This window comes from Camelus dromedarius, chromosome 5 (assembly GCF_036321535.1).
Source record: "Camelus dromedarius isolate mCamDro1 chromosome 5, mCamDro1.pat, whole genome shotgun sequence".
Lineage (NCBI taxonomy): Eukaryota > Metazoa > Chordata > Mammalia > Artiodactyla > Camelidae > Camelus > Camelus dromedarius.
The window spans coordinates 65,374,024-65,391,713 of NC_087440.1; the positions used below are offsets into that span (position 1 = coordinate 65,374,024).

Genomic DNA, 17,690 nt, shown 5'->3' on the forward strand with positions numbered 1-17,690 from the left:
GTGCCAAGGTGAAAGGCATCTTAGGGGTGGGTACCAGTGCCAAACACCATCCCTGACCCCACACACACACTTCTGGAAAATAGCAAGCAAAGAGCTGACATGGGAGTATTGTTGCTTTAATATGGTGTGCGCCAAGCAGTATCAAAGTTGTCCACACTCACCAATTTGGTCCTGACCATTTTTAATAAGCAATATTTTTTAAAAAGTGTGCGCTGAAAAAGAGGCTAATTACACCTCTGGCCTTAAAAATGAGAAGATAAGCCACATAAGTTCTCTTCCATAAAAAACAGCCATTTCAAAAGATTTTCTTTAATATCATAAAATATTTTCATGGACAAGTGAGCTAGCAAACACACATGCACCAATGTGCCTTTTGACAAGATTATCCCCTACCCCCACCCCCCACTCCCACATCAAGGTGGACATGAGATTGGAGAAATGAATACAGCAGATGGTACAGATAGAAAAAAAAATCGATAAAAAGAATGGAATATAACATTGTGCTTGGTTATTTTCCTATGTCACAACAAAACAAAATATTTCGGTGCAAATAGTTAATTTTTCCTCTTTTCCATTTAAGTCTGGTGGAGAAAAAAATACTTTTTCTATAATAAAATATGTGGTTTTTTGGTTTTTTACTTTTTTTAACGTAACTTTTTTTTTTCTTTTTTGCAGAAAATAATTTTGTAAACTGTCACTTCGCGGGCAGGGAGGCTCGATGCCACGTGGGTCCCAGCTTGCCCCCACTTGGGAGGTGAAGCACGGAAACCGAACCCGGGCGGGAGAGGGGACAGCGGAGGCGCAGGGCGGGGCTTGTACAGCGGCCGGGGCGAGGGCGCGGGCTGGGCGGGGCAGGTTAGAGGTCACTCTCGCCGTACAGCGCTGTGGAGAAGGACATGTAGTCCAGAGCACCGGGCACGGCGTCAGGGCCGGTGTAGGGGGCCATTCGTGCGATGCAGTACTCAGCCTGATCCGGCGGCAGCTCACGACGCAGCTCGTCCACCGTGATGTAGTTCTGCGGGGAAAGGGCGGTCAGAGCGGCCGGAAAGCCTGGCGGCCGGAAAGCGGACCGGCTGCAAAGCCGGGAGGCCGTAAACCTCACTCATGATGTTAGTTACCCTGTCCCAATCTCATTCTGGCCCTCTCCTGTACTTCTGGATATAAAAATACATATCTATGCGTATATACACGTTTATATATAAAAATATGAATATTTACATTTATATATCCTCTTATGTTTTACACTTCAATAACTACTTTAGCCTGTTCCCAAGTTAATTCAAAGTGCTAATTGCATCTATAGTCTTATGTATTACTCAAGCCTGCAACAACCATGGCTGGAGCAATGTCACCACTTCCACCAATATCTGGTGGAACAGAGTAGGACCTCACACCCACTCAGCTGGGTTCTTTGGCGGTCACACGATTCCAGCAAATTACATGAGCATCCAGATCTGTGCATCATTGGCACATACAGCTATCTTAACCATGTTTGCAAAATGCAGACCCTCCCCCACCTTGCCTGGTTCCCATTCGGGATTTCTGCTTTCTCCATGCCTTGGGCTTGCCCATGAAAGTCCACTTGGAAGCTGCTTCTTTTGGGAGTTTGAGGCTCCAGAATTGTCCAAGGGCTCTGACCCACAAGGTGGCCCCCAGCTTCATGCCCTACTTCTGCCAGAGTCCCCTAGAAACCAGTCTGAAGGAGGAAAGGGGTTGCCCTCAGGTCACTCTAAATGTCGGGAGACCAGGTCCCCTTCTGCGCCCCAGAGACCTCCTCTATGAAATGAGTCACTTCAACAGAGTGGTTTCTGATGGTCCTTCCACAGCTTCAAGGTGCTATGACTCTACTAACAGGGTGTACTCGAACTTAAATGAGACCTTTAGGAGCCTCTTGGTTGCTTGAGTATTTCCTTATAGATTGAGACATTTCAGAAACTGTACTCCCTATTGGCTTTAGAGAGGATGGCATGAGGATTATCCTATGAATTTTACTGAAAGGGAATCTGGCCTCTAGATCCCTCTGTCCCCAATTTCCCCTGGATGCTCCCACTTTTCCACTGTCAGGCAGGGCATTGCAGGTAACTTGGGAGATTTGGGAAATTGAAGCTGCATGCTGCTCAGTGTAGAACACTGAGAGATGCTTCCTTCCTGTTCCTCACCTACATGCCATGCCTTGTGCCCAGAATGATGGAAAGGTGAAATCCGAGTTCCCAGATGGACTTTTCATCACCCAAACACATACCCCACTAACTACTGCCCACCACCACTCATCATTTCATCACCAGTATTTCATCACAAGTACAACATGCAGTGCCCCCGGCAGGGGACCCCCTTAAGCTAATGCTGTGTCTTCGTGCCTTAGCTGACCCCAAGGTGTTACAGAAATAGGTAGAGGTGGACAGCACTGAGGCCCAGGGAGAAGAAGGGGCAGTGGAGGTGCTCGTGCCCTCCCCTCCAGATCAGTCCACCCCAGCACAGCGCCCACAGCATAGCAGACCCACCTTGTCCCCAGCCAGGATCTTGAAGGAAGCCATGACTTGGTCTGCTGTATCTGTGTCGGCCGTCTCACGGGACATAAAGTCGATGAAGGCCTGGAATGTCACTACCCCGAGACGGTTGGGGTCCACGATGCTCATGATGCGGGCAAATTCTGCCTCTCCCTGGAGGGAAAAGCCAACCCCAGCCAGTCAGCCTCTCAGCCACAGCCCCCTCTCTCTGGACCTGAAGCCCATGGGGGCTGAGAGTAGCCTAAGGCTGTTAGAGAGGGCACAGCAGGCCCCTGATCCAACTTGGGTGTGATAGGAACATAACATCTAATAGTGAAAACCCAGTTCAGGCTTCCTACCCCCTACAGATGCCTGGAGCAAAAATGCTAATGCTGATAATAACTAATGACAGCAACAATGACAACAGCCCTAGAGCGTGTACTCTACACGAGGCACGTTCTAAGTGCTGCGAACATTTTAATTTGTTTAACCCTCACCACAATCATATACGGTAGGTATTTATTTTATTACTTCCATCAGGTTTCTAGATGAGAAACCTGCGGCCCAGACAGGCCCAGCAACTTGCCCCAGGTCCCACAGCCAGCAGGTGTAGATCTGAGATTTGCGGTCAGGTGGTCTGGCTCCACCACACCGTACTTTCTACGTGTCAGACACGGGCTCAGCACTTTCCCGAGCCCCTCATTTAACCCTTACAGGAGTCCAGCAGGGCCCCCCTCCCCTCATCCAGGCCCCCAACTTGGTGATGGCAGAGCTGGGATTTACTCCCAGGATGCCTGCTTCTAGAGCTGTGCCCCGGCCTCTGCCCTGGGCAGCCCGCGGGCTCTGCACTTTGCACCATGGCTCAGATGTCGCCTGGCTGCCCAGCTGAGGCCCCTGCTCTGCTCCGAAGGCCTGCAGGAGGGCTGGCAGCTAAGAAGGTTGAGGAGGGGCTTGAGGCAACAGCAAAGGGGCCACAGGCCTGGCTGGACCCATCACCAGAGTGGAGGTGGGAATTCTCATGCCTCGTGCGGGTTGAAACAGAGCCAGTCCGCACCCAGCATGCCCACCACCACTCCTTCCTGGCAGCCTTGGGGTCAGCCCCACCATCCACAATGGGAGTGCAAAGCCCATCTCCACTGTAAATATCAGAAGATAAACCGGCAGAGAGAGGCAAGAAGGTCCGGTCTCCAGGACACACACGGGCCCTGTGCTGGGCCCAGCCTTCAGGGCACCATCTTCCCCACAGACCAGAATCATGAGGCTCCTCCAGGGAGGGCACCCCTAGCCTGAGGGCCTTCAGCCTGCCACGGCCAGGACTTGGCCTCTCTGGTCATCTGGCTGCCCCTCGCCAGGACAGAGGGTGGGGTTTACGTTACCATGTTGTAACCCATGGAGATAAGGCAGGCGCGGAAATCATCCGTGTCCATCATGCCTGTCTTCTTCTGTGAGGGCAGTGGCACCGAGACACAAGGAGGGTCAGAGGCAGGAGGAAGAAGGGCCGGCCCGGGGCCAGGAAGACAGGGCACAGATGGCCAGGAGGTCGAGGGGTACGGTTTGGGGTCAGGAAGGGGAGAGGAACATAGGAGGATGCAAATACACATCCAGGCAAAACGTCCACAGGAAGGAGGAAGACAGAGCAGGGAGAGGCAAAAATCCGTCCACAGGATGGAGAGCGGCGAGAAGAGAAGTGGGGCACCGAGCAGGTTCCCACGAAAGACACCCGAGGGCAGAGGTCAGAGGTCGGAGTAGTGGGAGGAGGAGCCCAACATGGGCCAGGCGGGGACAGCAGGAGAAGACGAGCCCCACGGCCCACAGGAAAGAGAAGACAGGGAGATCCAGACAGAGAGAGAAAAGAAAAAGGAGAAACGCGTTATTTCTTGCCCCGGATGCCACCCCTAGCGTGCTCCATGCAGTAGGCAAGTACCTGGGGGTCGTTGCCAATATCATAACCCAAGCTGATGAGGCAGGCTTTGAACTCCTCGGGACCCAGCGTGCCGGAGTGATCCTGGGGCCGCCGTGCGCCAGCCAGCGAGCCATGCGGTGCCAGGGAGGTGGAGGCCGTGAGGGGAGGGGTGGGCCATGCCCCAGTGGAGGGTAGGTAGCGTGTGTGGGGAGACACAGGGACAAAGGCATGCGGATGGAGAGGGTGGAGGGTGGAAGGGGCAGGGAGGAGGGGAAATAAAAGTGCACACGGTTAGACAACACGGACGAGGTCCAGAGAGGACCCTCTCCCCGGCACACGTAGCCCTGCTCCGGGAGGCAGGCCAGAGGGGAGCACCGTGAGCCCTGGGAGTAAGAAGCTCCCTGAGAAGTGCCCAGACCACCTCCAGCCTCAAGGCCCCGACCCCCCGGGATGGCTCCCACCCAGGTGCCTGGAGGGCAGTGAAGCAGGCAGGGGTGGTGGGCAGCACCTAAGCCCATGCTCCCACCCCTTGTGGCCCCCCCAAAGCCCCAGGGCACTGGGAGGGGCAGCTCACGTAAAACTGGCCTGTCCCGGGGCTGGGATGAGAGCCCAGGACTGACAACTTTGACACCCCAGCAGAGTGTCCTAAAGGCTACCTGGCGGGTGGAGAGGGGTCGGGGGTGGAGGAGGGAGCCTCCGCTCTGTCTGAGGCAGAGGCAAGGGATGGCCAGGGGGCAGCAGGCCCTCCCTTGAGGCTATGGTAGCCTTGCTCCCAGGGGCTGACTCCTAATGGTAGGAGAGCAAGGGTCAGCAAAGGTCAGGGGTCAAAGGCCCTCTCTTCACCCACAATACAAGCACCCTCTCCAGGAAAGCAGGGAAGCTCATGGGACACCAGGACAGCTTCTAAGGCCGGCTTGGTGCAGTGCAGAGTCAGGGCAGGCTGACTGCAGTTCCTCCCTCCCTCCCCTCCTTCTCCTCCTCACTTGCCCAGGAACCAGGATCACGCCCTGGGCAGTGCCCTCCAGGGCCCTGGGGCAGGGGCTGGGGCTGCTCTAAGCAAGAACAGGGGGTGGGGCTCACCCGGTCAAAGTGGTTGAAGGAGGCCCGGAACTCGTTCATCTGCTCCTGGCTGATGCCCTTGGCATCCCTGGTCAGGATCTGGTTCTCCACCTCATTGATGGTCCTGGCAATGGTGGTGAGGAGCTGCTCCCAGCCCACGCGGATGTGCTGCGGGTGGGCAGGGCCTGTCAGCAAAGGGGTCCCAGGCCTGGGCCGGGGCTGCCCCTACCTACTCCTTTCCCTGACCGTCAAAATGGCCAAAGCAATCAAACCTGACCTTCTGTCCGGGTCACCAGAGGCAGGAGAACCAAGACAGAGACAACACACCAGGAGAGAGGACCCAGGTGATGAAGGGGGAAGCACAGCAGGGTGGTGGCCTCTGCTTGGGACAGCAGAGAGCAGAAAGGCCAGTGTGGTCAGGTCAGGAAGAAAAAAGATCTTGATTGAATATCATTTACCTCAGATATTCAACCAGCATTTTTTTATGCAGTCTCGACCCATATTCTATTTGTTACCTCTCAAAATACTGGTAAGCAATTATTTTAGCTTCACTATGATTCTTGTCAGTGTTTTGGGTGCAGGTACTACTGTCAAATTGTATTGCTATTTTTTTCTTTAAGCATTTAACAAGAAAAAAAAGAAAAAAAAAAAGCCCCATAAAACCCCACCTTGGGTGATTGCTAAATATTGTACAAATAAAATGTATGCTATCTACATTTTAGTCCCAAGTTAAATTAAAAAATAAATATGGTATGAAAACCGGGGGTGAGACTAAAGGACAAAAAAGTGGGTAATGTTCTGAACATCCAACTCCATAAACACACACAGACACACACACACAGACACACACAGACACACACACAGACACACACAGACACACACAGACACACACACACACACACACACCCTCTACCTTCATGGTCAAAACAAGTAGTCATTTAGAACAGATGCCAAGCCAGCATTTGGAGACACCAGCCTCAGAATTACCAGATGCTGGCTGAAAATTCAGATGCCTGAGCCCCAACCCAGACTTAGTGCATCAAATTCTGGAGACAGGGCCTGGAAATCTGCACTCTCAATAAGCTCCCTGGGAAGTTCAGAAGGCCCTGAGGGCTGAAGACCCACAGCTCCAGGGTGAGGAGAAGTGAGTATCCCCTCACCCCAAAGCCAGAGTGTACCCTCCTAGTACGACTAGTTTCCTTGGAAGATGGGTAACCTCCCCCCACCCCAGCCCAGAATGGGGAGCAGAAGGGGACCTGGGGCTCCCTGCCCAGAGAAGCAAGGCTGGCGCAGCCCACCTCCATGGTGTAGTTGGTGTGCTTGTTGTCGAAGATGAGCGCCTCCTGGATGAGCTGGTGGTCGCCCTCCAGCTGGTCAATCTTGGGCTTGTAGTTGACGATGCTCTTCTCGTACTGCCGCAGGTGGCTGAGCTGGTCCTCCAGGGTCCCGTGCATCTCGATAGAGATCCTGCCAATCTCCTGCTCACCCAGGAAGGAGGACCTTGTCAGACCACCCCACTCTGTGCCCCTGGGGTGGAGACTGGGGTTCCCAGGTCACTGGCCAACCCCTCAGTTGATTCTTGGTATGGAAATAGCACCATAAAGGAGTCTAACAAGCCTTGTTATCACCACACGACTACCTCCCGTCTCTTGGGTACCTCTCAGCCTCAGGAAAGGGTGTGAAGTAAGTTGCTAACCTAAATGTTCACTCCTCTGCTTGTCATCCAAACTTCCTTCCCAATGACCATCCATCTTGGGAACTCTCTCCCACTGAGCTGGGTTCCTCACAGCCTCACAGTATCTGGCTCACCCCCTCAGTGGCCATGCTCCTGCTGTTCTGCTCCTGGGATGCTGGCCTTGCCCACCTAATCCCACCTGTTTCTGTGGGTCTGGCCTAATCCTTGTTTCTGTCCGTCCATCATCCATGGAAACAAACCTTCGATGTGAAAGCACTCTGTGTACACTCAATTCAACCCAGCAAATATTTCCTGAACACCTTCTATGCACAATGTGGGGTGCAGGGGAGACACAAACGTGAACTCGGCATGGTTTCTGCCCTCAAGGAGCTCAGAGGGACATCATTCTCTAACCCAACCAGGGTCCCTTCCCTGACCTACATTACCCCAATACCTGGCCCAACAATTCAGCAAAAAATTCCATGCTTGCCCCAAGCCCAGGTATATCTCTAGGAAGACCATCCTCTGACCAGGCTCATGGCTCAGAAGGAAGGGGGCCCTGGTTGGCCACATAAGCCAAAGGGTCAGCTGAGTCAGTCACCTAGGCACTGATCCTTTAGTGGTGTCTCTGTGTGTGTCTTTGCTCTCAAGCAAGACATTGGGATCAAACCACCGGCCTTCCCTGCAGACTCCACACTCTCCATAGGGCAGCAGACCAGTCGTGGGCTCAGGACCCACAGTCCTCCATGGGTTCCATCCAGGAGGAGACAGGGCAGGCTTGACTGGCTGGGATGATGCTGGGAAGGGAGAGGCATGCCCTGCCTCCCATGATGGGACCCACCTCCATCTTGGTCTGGATCCAGGGCCCGATGACATTGGCCTGGGCCCCAAACTGCTTGCGTAGCCTCTCGTTGTGCTGCTGGCGGGCATGCTCTTCTGTCAGGGCCTGGTCCCTCCGAGGCACCAGCTGCCGCACCTGGGGCAGGAAGAATCATGGGACACTGGGGATGGGCCAGCCATCTGCCCCTGTTCAGATGAGGAAATGTAGGAGCCATGAGAGGAAGGGGCCAGTCAGTAACAGAATAGGAGTGAACCCATTGACCTGTTCTGGAAATTCAGTCATTCATTAACATGAGAGATACTGAGTACTTACTATGTGACAATGAAAAGTTAATGAAAAGCAACAGCACAGACACACAAAAATCTCTGCCCTCATGAAACTTACAGTGGCTCCACCCATGCCCCACTCAGCCCTCGGACTCACATGGTCCCATTTGCCATTGATCTCCTGAGGCGTGATGGTTGTGTAGGGGTTGGTGCCCGCCATGTTGACGTGGTAGGTCTGGACAATCTTGGACACCTCGTTATGGATGCCCAGGATGGCCAGGCGCTCCTTGTCGGCATCAGGGAGGGTGGCCTTGAACTGCTCATGGGCTGTGGTCAGTCCCTGGACAGAGAGGGGGATGCAGGAAAAGCACAGTGACTGAGCAGGACTGGTGCCTCCCGTGGGCAAGATGAACAAAGGGAGAGGTGGGTGCAAGGGCCACCAGAGAATGTTCCCACACCAGCTGGGAGACCCGGAGCTATCAACCCAGGACTCTCACAGCTGAGAACCAGGACGGCAGGGCTGGCCATGCGACGGCAGAGGCAGAGCCATCAGAGCAACAGCTTCATGCCGCGGACTGGTCAAGTCAGCAGCAAGCCCCCGGGGAAGCTCACCCCCCACAGTCAGGTCAGGGACAAAGGAGCCCCCGAGTCTGCTCCTCAGGTGACCTCCCCCAACCAGATCTTCAGCACTTTGCAAAACCTTTTCATCCAACACTCCGCAGCTGTACAAAAGAACGATCTATTGCCATGAAATGAGCTCCAAGATAATTGTTAGGTTAAAAATAAAGGTTCAGGATTCAGTACATAATAAAAGCTACTTTTTGTGTTAAAAAGGGGGTGTGGGATGCAGATGTTAACAAATAAATAAATGTGCCTATGTGAAGAATGTGGTCATATTGCTTACTCTGGGGAGAGGCACTGGGGCTGGGGGACAAGGGGTAGGAGGGGAACTTATTGCATAGCCTTTTAATCTTTTAGATTTTATACCATGTGCACATATGCACATGAGTCAAAATAAATAAAATGCAAAGCTTTTGAATCTATAACATCCTGGGGATGCTATCCTTCAGTCCTCTCCCCGGAGGGGCGGGCCTGCAGGAGAGTAACTGGCAGAGTGTGGGCTGTGGACAGCTGGGGGAGCCAGCCTCCCGGGGCAAGCTGGGGCCGCAGCACACCTGGATCTCCTCAATGGTGTGCACGATGAAGGTGTCCTGCAGGTCCTCCATGGCCCCCTCCATCCAGTTGTTGAAGGGCGCAGCCCGCTTGGCATACTCCAAGTACAGCTGGTCGATGGTCTCCAGCAGTTTCTCTGTCCGCTGGAAGTGCCAAATACCGTGGAGGGGGAGGTATTTAGCAAAGTCACATCCAGAATCACCACCCTCCACCCTAACAGCTTTCAAGATCCTCCGGGCCAGCCTCAAGGGGTTCAGGTCTGGAAGCACCAGACTAACTCAGGCAGAAAGAACAGGCTCTCTCTGGGGAGCTGGTTCTTAACGTGGGGTTAAGTCTGGTCCCCAGAGGTTTGCAGAACAGGAAAGTTCTCAAACAGCTGGGGTTGGGCCAAGTACACTAAACCAGAAGGATAAGATATGATTAGGGCAAGAAAGGAGACATTTCCATCAGGGCAAAGGCCAAGTCCAGAGCCAATTTGAGCCTTCCACAGTCAGGCCACGTCTGGCGGATGTTCAGGGAACCCAGGGGAGCCTCTTAGCCCAAAACAAAGGGAGTCACGGAGTAGGAAGGGGCACACAGAGCTGTGGAAGGCAGGCCTCCATCTCCCTCAGGTGCCCTTACCTCCAGAGCTTCCCTCCGCTTCTGGGTTAGAGCCCCCAGATTGTCCCACTGGTCACAGATCTTTTGGCACCGGGCGTTGACACTGGGTGAGTCGTAATAGTCCAGCTCACTGGGAAGGAAGAGATGGAAAAAGTCAGGTGACCCAGGTCACCTCCGTGGCCTGCTCCCTCCCTGGGTCCAGGGGCACTTGTGGCGCTGGAAGTCCAGGTGCGCTTGCTTCATCAGACCCTCCAGGCCCCTCCCACCCCCTACTCCTCGGCTTTCAGGAGACGCTGGGAGGAGGCCAGTGAAGACCAGTTCTCCTGTCCAAGGGCCCCCGCCCCATCCTTGCCTGGAGGCCATGCCAGTCTTGACCCTGATGCCCAATGGCAGGGAGCTGCTGAGACCAGGCGAGAGCTCAGAGCCAAGACCTGGTCATCTTCTGGTCCCACACTCGTTGCAGGTAAGGACCAACAGCCTGAGACAGAAACGGTCACAGACTATTCCCCACCTGGGGGGAACATTCTTAGTCTTTTGTATTGATGACCTTCCCGCCCAGGGACCCTGCTCACTTCTCAGGCCAAACCCCACCTCCCACAGCGCCCCAGCCCCTCACTGGGCCAGGCCTACTTAAGCTCCTGGGCGATGGCAGCAATCTGCTCCACGCGGTCCTGGTGGGCGGCCAGGTCGCTCTCGAAGGCCTCGTGCTTCTTGAGCAGTGCCTTGATCTCCGAGAGGGTGGCTGTCTCATAATCCTTCTGCCGCAGCATGGCCTCTTTGCCTGCATTCAGAGACGGGGCACAAGGCTGAGCGGGAGCCGGGAGGCCCCACCTTCCTGACCCCCAACCACCCACCCCTCGGGGCCTGGGAGCTCCACTTCCGGTACAGCCCAAGGAGATGTCCCCCATACAATGGTCAATTATCTGCAACTTGAGAAAGCAGATGTGCGGCCAGAGCATCCCCGATGGGGAAGGAAAGTCATTACTTTCCATGGAGCGTGTACAGGGCCATCAGGAGAGGTGATGTGCAAAGGCTATGCAGGAGTAGGTGGGGCGCAGCCATCTATGCCTGTGGTTGACTGGGCACCTCAGGGGGACCCTGCCTTGAGAGTTTCTCCATTATTGTTGCTGGGCCCCAACCCCTTCCCCTCAACTACTCTCAGTGTGGGCAGTGTGTCCAGTGTGCTCTGCCCATAACCCATCAGTGGCCAGAACCTTCTCCGATCATCAGGTGCACTGTCCTCTCTCTTCAGGGGCAAAGCAAAGCTCATATTTCTTGGATTTTTGTTTCCCAGAAAAACGGGATGAGGAACGACATTCTAGGACTGCTGTTCAATGATACTCACCAGCTGCCCTGCGAAGCTACCGGTGCAGGGCAGGGGCTGGCCTGGCCTTGTCTGCACGCCCACCTTCTGTGTTTGCGCTGGTCAAGGAGGCTCAGCCCCTCTCAGTAAATGAAGGCTGGGTTGCAAGGCCAAGGGCATCTTTCCTTCCCTCCACTTTTCCCTTTGTCAGAATAATAATATGACACATTTGGGGGAAAAAGGATAGACGAGCCTCCTTATCTACTCCTTTTCGGTCTTCCCTTATCTGGATGTTACCATAAAACCATAAGGTATATGTAAATTACGTTTCCTGTTTTTAAAATATTCAGCAGCGAGTCACCAGTTTCTACTCTGGCTCCACGGCCTTCCATTTCTGGAACGGAACTCCCAGATAGCAGGCAATAGCACTGTCAGGTGTGCATACACGTGGCCAGACGGCTCTGCCCAGCAGCTGTGCTGGCGTCTGCTGCAGGCCTACCAAGACGAGCGTCTCTCATGCCCTTGCTGGTAGCTGCCAAGCTGGTGGGGCCAATCCTGCCTCTGTACCTTCTTGTGAGCTGTTCCTTGGCCCCGGAGAGGACACAACAGAGGCACGTGGGTGAATCAGGGCAGTTTCCACCGTCCCCCTTTTACTACGCACATCCACACTGGGATAAATAGCTCCATACATGAGCCATGGAAGGTGGGGCGGCAACCTCCTATCTCTGTGTACAAAGCCCAGCAAACTCCCTCTGCTAAGTCAAGCACGCTCTTCTCCCCTACCCAGGGAAGCCACTCCCAAGTGGCCCCAGGGGGTGGCCATCCCAAACTGTCTCCGGCCTGTTGTCTGAGGATCACAACAGAGCTAAATGCTGCATCTTAGGGCACTGAGCTCCACCGGCCAGTGGGGTCTGCCCGGCCGGGGGCTCCAGCTGAAATGGCCTCAGGGCCCTAGGAAATGGGCAGCCACAGCCCAGGTTCTGAGGAAATGACCATTCCAGGTGTGATTTTCTCTCTTTGGCGTTAACTTTAGCTGCCAACAAGCAGACACCAGACATGGCCCCAAGCACCTCCAGCTCGGAGTGATGGAGACACACGCATGCTAATGCCAGGGCTCCAGGTTACTACCACTGGAGGCCAGAAACAGGAAGAGGGAAAGTAGAGGAGGGAAGCACCAAGGCCTACCATTTACCAAGTGCATGAAACGTGCCAGGTACTCAAGTGAACGTAAAATGCTCTTGAGATATGTGCACCTATAACAACACCATGAGGAAGTGTGCAGAGTTGAATACTGTGCCCCCCCAAAACTCAGGTCAACCCAGAACCTCAGAATCTGACCTTATCTGGAAATAGGGCCTTGGCAGATATAACTAGTTAAGATGAGGTCATACAGATGAGGGTGGGCCCTAAATTCAATGACTAGTATCTTCAGTAGAAAAGTGAGAGGAAGATTCAGTCAGAGAGACACAGAGAGAAGCAGCTGCATGACAATGAAGACAGAGATTGGAGTGACGCTGCTACAGGCCAAGGAACAACGAGGACCACCAGATGTGAGGAAGACACATGGGACAGCCTCCCTTGCAGAGCCTCTAGAAGGCTGAACCCCGGTGACACTTCAATATAGGACTTCTAGTCTCCTGGACTGTGAGAGGATGCGTTTCTGTCATGTTAAACCACCCTGTGTGTGGTAATTTGTTACGGCAGCTCTAGAAATTCATACAGGAGGGCATGTCATCGCCTGCATGTTATAGACGAGGAAGCAAGGCCTGCAGGCTGTCACTAGTCCAAGTGCACACTGCTTCTAGGTGGCACTGTCGGCATTTGCACCCAAACATAACTTACTCAGGGAAGAAGAAATCATTATGGTGACAAGCAATCAGCAATCAACAGAGCATCGTACTATGCCAGAACTCTTCTCAGTGCTTCAAATGTATTAATTCATTTAATCCTCATAAACCTACAGGGTTGATATTATTATCGGCCCCACCTTATTGATGAGAAAATAGAGGCAACCAAAAGGCTAATGAACTTGCCTAATGAACTAGTAAGAGATGAAACAAACAAAAAACAAGAGAGAAATGAGTTGTGGCTGGTGGTTCAGTTGGGGAGCATGAAAGCCAGAACCCCTTGGGTTGGGGGCAGGAGGCTAGGCTGGGCTCACCATCTGTCCAGGCCTCGTGGATGGAGGCCTTCTGACGGAACTTCTCTGCCAGGTGGTCCAGCCGCTCCAGCCTCCGGATCTCATTCAGCAGCCACTCCTCGTAGCCCTTCTCCGCCTGCTCCAGGCAGCCCCAGGCGTTGTTGATGTCCTGTAGGGATGGGAGGCACGGAGTCAGCCCCACCTGGTCCCTGAGACCCCCACAGTGGCTCCAGGCCTTCTAGGAGGAGCCTCATCCCCATCTCAGCCATAGCCACTCAGCCCCACCTGGTACTTCCCAGGCTCCCGGGCACCAGGCCGCCTGGGCAGGGAGTGGGGCCACCCAACTATGGGGCTTTGGGAGTGCAGCCCAGTGGGGAGAGAGCTCAAGGGCCTCCACGCTCCAGGACTGACTGCTGACAGGATTCTGACAACCACAGAGGTCGTAGGGCCAGCCAGGGAGACAGAGCAAAAGACTGAAAGAGGCAGGCAGAGGTGGGAGCCTCCTAGCCTCCTCACATTTCTGGATCTGCTCACAGGCTCCGGCCTCTGGGCTCTGGGCAGGAGCCTGGGGCATGTAGGGACCCTGGCCTGGGTGAGCCGGCTAAGAGTCGCCCAGAGCTAGTGACAGGTGCTGAGCACAAACCCACAGGCCTTCAGACAGGGAGCCACTAGAGTGAGCACAGGGCACCCCCAGGGCAGTGACGGGCCGACTCAGCCCAGGTCTCCACTGTGAACCTGGGGTCACCCTGCACCCACCCAGAGGAGGGACCACTTTCTCAAACTCACAGAGCACCCTCCAGCTAGCAGTGGCCTGGCCACCTAAAAGCGGCTGATTCAGCCTGGAACCTGTAAAAGGACTGCAATTTTCCAAACTGCATGCACAACTCAGGACCTTTCTCCTCTCCCCTAGATTTCCCCAGGATCCTGCATTTATCCAGAACTGTTCGCATGTTCGCCTGTTCCCTTCTGTTCCTGCCTTAATGTGCCCAGGACTTCTCATCACTCTCCATTTCACAGGGCAAAACCTCTACCCTGGTGAATTTTTAAATTTTCTTTTGCATGTTTCTCTGGCTCATAAAATTTCTCCCCAAGTCCTGAGGAGAGGATAAAGAGGGAGAAATAATAAAAAGTGACATGAAGAAAATTTTATGACATAGAAGGTTGATCATGATATATGTTAGATTTGACACAACATTGTAAAATGACTATAACTCAATAAAAAAAGTATAAAAAAATTAAATAAATAAAAACCTTTAAAAAATTATATATGTTAGGTTTTTTTTTAAAGCAGCTTATTAAATAAAACATGATTTAGGATTCCTTAAAAATTATATTTACAGAGACTATCTCCCCCCCCCCAAATCTTGATACTGGATCGTAAGATTTTGAATAATTTCCATTTTCTATATTTGGGTTATTTTTATGCCTTTGAAATAACCTACCAAAAAAATCTATTACTTGTTTAAGGTAATAAAAAAAATTTTAAGTGCTGAAATGATTCCATGAAAGTGAAAATTTTCTTTATTGCTACTGAATTATGCCCTGCTTGGTTTAATGTTATCAAGAGGCAATTTTGTTTGCAAAAATGAGTTCTTGAGGGGCTGGGTGGAGTTGTTGTGGGGGCAGGTCCAGGTGGATGTTCAGAGATCTGGAAGAGCTAGTCTGACCGCAATGGTCAGGAGAAAAGGGGCTCTCTCCCTGGGGAGGCGAGACAGCCCCACATGGCTGAGTGATTGCAGGAGCCTGGGTGGTAACCAGGAAGAGAGAACTGGTCTCTGGAGCAGCATGTGCAAGTGGAAGAGCACATGGCCCCACCACCCTGCACATTTGATGGTGACTGTGAGCAGCTCAGGGGTGGGGGTAGCCCAGATGCTCACCGAGACCATCCGGCCCTCGGAGGGCATGAAGGCGGGCCGGTTGCTGAGGCGCAGCTTGGTCTGCAGTGTGTTGAAGTTGATCTCCAGCTGGCACTTCTCCTGCACCTTGGGTGGCTTGTGCAGGCGCCGGTAGTCTCGGAAGTCCTCCAGCTTCTGCTGCATGGCATGCATGGTGTTCTCAGGCGCCCGGTTCTCCAGCCATGGGATGGTGCGGCGGATCCACTCCAGCAGCTGAGAGGAGTTGGGGAGGATGCTGAGAGGGGGCGAGGGCCGGCTGCCCTCTCCTCCTGGCAGCCCTGCCCACATGGGGATGCTGGGGGGGGCATCTCTCCTAACAGCATACTCTTTCCCAACTACCACCCTAAGCCGTTTCCAGGCCACGAGGCCAGGTTCCAGGCGTTCCCTCTGAAAATCAAAGGCTTCTTGAGTGAAGACTGACCACTGTGGTACATTAACTCACAGCCGGCATCATTCAACCTCCCTGCCAGGGGAAGACCTGGGGGAGAGGGGGAAGGCGGCTGGAGCAAGAGCAGGAGACCCGAGTTCTAGGTCTAGGTCTCCTATGCGTTGGGTCCCAGTTTCCTCATCTTACCACAGAGGGGTTAACAGTTGTTCCCTGAGGCCCTCGCCCCTGACCTGTAGGATTCTAGCAAGTGGGTCCTGATTCAAAAGGGAAGAGGCTGGCTTCTAGGGCACAAGCAGGGAACATCCTGGAGTGTTTTCCTTGATGAGATGATGGAGGAGGAGGGAAGTGGTGAGAGGAAAGATGTGACCCCTCTGCAAGGTGCCAGGCACGTTGCCCAAATTAACTCATCTGAATGTTGACAACAGGAATCCCACGGGATAAGTGCTGTGACCCTACCCAGGTGATGGAGGTCACCAAGGCGCTGTGAGGCTGTGTGACTAGCCAAGGTGACCAAGCTGGAACGGTGGCACAGGGAGTACACCAAGGCACTTAGGCACCAGAACTTGGGTTCTTACTACACTGGACAGCAGACCAACCATGAGGCCAGGCTGAGCTGTTCAGGGGCTGCATTCTTTCAAGGAAGAAGCAAGCGGAGCTCTAGCCCAAATGCAGCCAATGGCAGAGCAGCAAACCCAGTCCTGGCCCCTCCTGGCCCCTGGGCAGGCCCAGCTGCTGAGCTCTCCTGAGCCAGCACTGATTTATCCCAGGTTCGTACCCTCTCAGAACCACACACTCCTTTTCTAGCTCAAGCGAAACTCCCAGAACAATGGCATACCAGGCTTGAAAGGCCTCTGAGGTCCCCTGGAAATACTTTCACTTGCCAAGTGAAGAAACCAAGACTCGGAGAGGTGAAGGGGTTTTCCAGGCTTACTGCTGATGACAGAAGCCTGGAACTCAGCTCTCCAAAGCCCAAATTGGCCCCTGACCCACCCCTTTGCTTTCTGGGAGAGCAAAATCCACCCTAGGTCAACTGCTGGGATCAGGGATGACACTCAGCCTGGAACTGTGCCTAGGGACAGATTTGAAGGTCCTGGGTTCTAGGGGCTCCCCATCTCTCAGGGTAGGATGGCAGGGCCTTGGTGAGGCCAGGCCAGGAGAACCCAGGGGGTACCCACATCGCTGGCCAGCTTCTCGTAGTCTTCCATGAGCTGCTCGTTCTCCTGGTTGACGGCCAGCACCTTGCAGATGCGATTGGCTGCTGTCTCGGCCTAGTAACAAGACAGAGAGGGTCACGGTCAGTCACACGGCAGCAGGAGCACCCGGTACCAGGTCCTCTCCCACCCCTGCAGCTCCACGTGGCTGGAAGGCAGCTCCCTAGGCTTTGAATTCATATCCTCCTCGCTCCTCCTCACCATCATCTTCACCAACCCAGGCTGAGTCCCATGGATCAAGTGAGCCCCGACAGAGATCTTGGTGGCTGAACTGGGGGCCCCTGGAGAAGAGCCTAAGTTTGAGGTCCAACATGTATGTTGGGAAGAAATTGATCCAATGACTGATATAATTGAAATGCTCAGCTCAGGTGGAGGGGTGAGAAAATCCATGCCCATCCTGGAAGTCCAAGTGGAGACCCTGGGAGTCCCAAGACTTAGGCTCTTAGACCGGATTTGCCAGGATCTTGGAGATGCGGGAATTTAAATCTGAGAGTCCTAGAATAAGGTGCTGAGGAGTGGGGCCTCTCGGGATCCCTGCAGAATCTCCCAAGGTTCCTGGCCCAAAGCCCAAAGAACTTTAGAGAAGACACAGGAATTAAGGATCAACCCAACATGGACAAGACATCCAGAGGGCCAGCACAGGCCCCTCTGGGAAAGCTAAACACACATCCCACACCAAGTACTGGGCCAGCAGACTCTAGAGGTGGGCCGCTGTGGCAAGAAGAACAAAAGAGGCCTGAACAGCAATCA

At 53.7% G+C, this 17,690-nt stretch overlaps 1 protein-coding gene across 3 annotated transcripts in view; it reads right to left on the reverse strand.

The window, feature by feature from the left end:
• Positions 1–293: 293 nt before the first annotated feature.
• The window catches only part of ACTN1 (actinin alpha 1), an 89,852-nt gene continuing 72,455 nt past the window's right edge, over positions 294–17,690 (reverse strand). Inside the window, exons 9-22 of one of the 3 annotated variants that reach the window (XM_010976599.3) lie at positions 16,905–16,997; positions 15,324–15,554; positions 13,468–13,615; positions 10,634–10,784; positions 10,025–10,133; positions 9,406–9,546; positions 8,388–8,570; positions 7,965–8,099; positions 6,747–6,926; positions 5,470–5,616; positions 4,411–4,491; positions 3,863–3,928; positions 2,502–2,660; positions 294–1,015 (exon numbers count right to left, since the gene is read on the reverse strand). In XM_010976599.3, coding sequence (XP_010974901.1) covers positions 857–1,015; positions 2,502–2,660; positions 3,863–3,928; positions 4,411–4,491; positions 5,470–5,616; positions 6,747–6,926; positions 7,965–8,099; positions 8,388–8,570; positions 9,406–9,546; positions 10,025–10,133; positions 10,634–10,784; positions 13,468–13,615; positions 15,324–15,554; positions 16,905–16,997 — 1,983 coding nt within the window. In that variant the 3' untranslated portion in view covers positions 294–856. The remainder of the gene's footprint in view (positions 1,016–2,501; positions 2,661–3,862; positions 3,929–4,410; positions 4,492–5,469; positions 5,617–6,746; positions 6,927–7,964; positions 8,100–8,387; positions 8,571–9,405; positions 9,547–10,024; positions 10,134–10,633; positions 10,785–13,467; positions 13,616–15,323; positions 15,555–16,904; positions 16,998–17,690) is intronic. The other 2 variants (XM_010976601.3, XM_010976600.3) reach the window with 2 other exon arrangements.